This window comes from Trichinella spiralis (assembly GCF_000181795.1).
Source record: "Trichinella spiralis strain ISS 195 chromosome Unknown Scfld5052, whole genome shotgun sequence".
Taxonomy (NCBI): Eukaryota; Metazoa; Nematoda; class Enoplea; order Trichinellida; family Trichinellidae; genus Trichinella; species Trichinella spiralis.
This window is the reverse complement of record NW_003531991.1, coordinates 1-2,030: the sequence shown is the minus strand read 5'-3', so window position 1 is coordinate 2,030 and position 2,030 is coordinate 1. Positions and strand designations below refer to the sequence as shown.

At 33.0% G+C, this 2,030-nt stretch overlaps 1 protein-coding gene across 1 annotated transcript; it reads left to right on the top strand.

Moving 5' to 3' along the window:
* Window positions 1–352: 352 nt before the first annotated feature.
* Window positions 353–1,345, top strand: Tsp_12703 (hypothetical protein; the record flags this gene model as incomplete). Its single annotated transcript, XM_003366988.1, has 3 exons — window positions 353–859; window positions 923–997; window positions 1,277–1,345. Coding segments are annotated over exons 1-3 (651 nt in total), but the record flags the coding sequence as incomplete, so codon positions are not given.
* Window positions 1,346–2,030: the final 685 nt, after the last annotated feature.

Sequence of the window (2,030 nt, the reverse complement as noted above, 5' to 3'; positions counted from 1 at the left end):
AAAAATTCTCTCACTTTGCGTGCACTGCATTACTTTAAATTATAAGTGCCGTGGACAACTGAAAATTCTCACGGCAGGCAACATTTTAACGATGTAAAATTCATTAAAGTTTAAACAATACTTTTTGCTATCAAATATTTTGTGCAGAATTCATTATATTGGTAGCTTCTGCGCTTGCGATAGGCGACGCTTACTTCAAGCTGTTTCAAGGTATGTGCTTCTTTAATAATTCATTTTAAGTAAAAATATTTATATAAAAACATTATGCAAATATCTTCACAAAGTTGCACTAAACCTTATGATACTTATCAAATGAAAAATTTAGAAATACAGACATCGTTGATCGAAAACCATGATTTTTGCTGTACTCCTTATACTTATCGTACTGGGATTAATATACCATTTTATAAATAAAGAAAAGCAACCTGCAGAATTGGTGGCTGGTCTGGTTGATATGTTGAAGGGAAAAAGCATCACGAAACCAGCAACATTTCAGCTTGACGAAAAGACACAGGCTGAGCGTGATGAGTCAGATTTTCAGTGTGCGACAACCGCAGCAACTGTTGAGATAATAAGTGATCAAATCAGTAAAGAACTAATTCTTAAAAAAAGCACACAAGGGACAATGGACAATGAAGGAGTTGAAGAATCAAAAGAATTAATTAATGCTGATGGGATAAAAGAGACTGAAATGAAAGCAATGGCAGAAAAAAAAATAGTACTCAAAGAATTAAAAAAGAAAAACACAGGGCCACTAAAAAAGAAATTTCATTCAAAAATTAAGAAGATAAAAAAAATTTTAAAATTGAAACCAGAAACATTGGCATCACCTATTTCCAATCAAGTTCAACAAATGGAGGTAAGAAAATCAGCAGAACAACACGATGAAAAAGAATAATGTGAAAAAAAGATTAAGGAACAGATAGTGAAAATGGAAAAAGTTGAATCCAACCATGACTTCAGAAAGCGACGTATCGAAGAAGCATCTGATACAAAAGTAAGTGATGAGATATCAGGGTTGCAGTTTCAGAATAAAACAGTAGAAACCAAGCAAGAAAAAAATGAAATGACAACAGAAGCTCAACCAAAAGCAATAACAGAAATCAGGAATGCAACGGAATTAATCAGAATGAAAGCAGCTATAAAGGAAGAAAAGAAATCAAAGAAAAGTAAAAGAAAAGAAACAGTGGTAATACCCAAGATGAAGATTATCCCATGCAGAGATGAAATAGATGAGCAACCAGAAGTAAAAGAGTTGAAAGCGGTTATTTTCAAGGGAAGAGTTGAAGCGGCAGCGTTCACAGCAATCCCTTATGAAAAAGTAGTCGATAGAGCTGCAGAAGAGGTTAAAATTCAAGATAAAAAAAAGAAGAAAAAGAAATCAAAGACAAAATCTAAATCTAAGATTAGTACAAAAGATAGCAAGAAAACCATGGCAAAAGAAGATTCAAGCCCATTAAAAGCAGAAATAAAAGCAGAACTCGAAATAAAAAAATTAAAGTATGATGGTATAGATAAAGAAATGGAAACCGAGGAAATCAAACTCGTGGTTGAAGAAAAGAATGATGAAGAAAACCGTAAAGCTGAGGGAGATGCTGAAATTAATGATGAAAAAAAGAAGAATTCAAATAAATCGAAGAAAAGTAAAAACAAAAGTAAGAAAACTGACTTAATTCCATTAAAAGCAGAAGTGAAATCAGAACCTGAAATAAAAGAAATAATGCATAATAATAAAAATGAAGGGATGGAAACGAAGGAAGAAGCACCGGAAGCTGAGAAAAAAGTAACTGAAGAAGTCGGTAAAGCTGCGGAAGAGGTTGAAATTAAAGGTGAAAAAAAGAAGAATAATTCAAATAAAAAATCTAACTCGAAAAACAGTGAAAAAAAAGAAATAGAAGTTACGCCTCAGACTAGAAAAATACCTTCCAAAGATAACGCAGAAATGCAACCAGTGAAAAATGAAGTGAATGCGGATATAGGGGGGGATGTTTGTTATTTATAAGGAGAATCGGCTAAGTGCGCAGCAATCC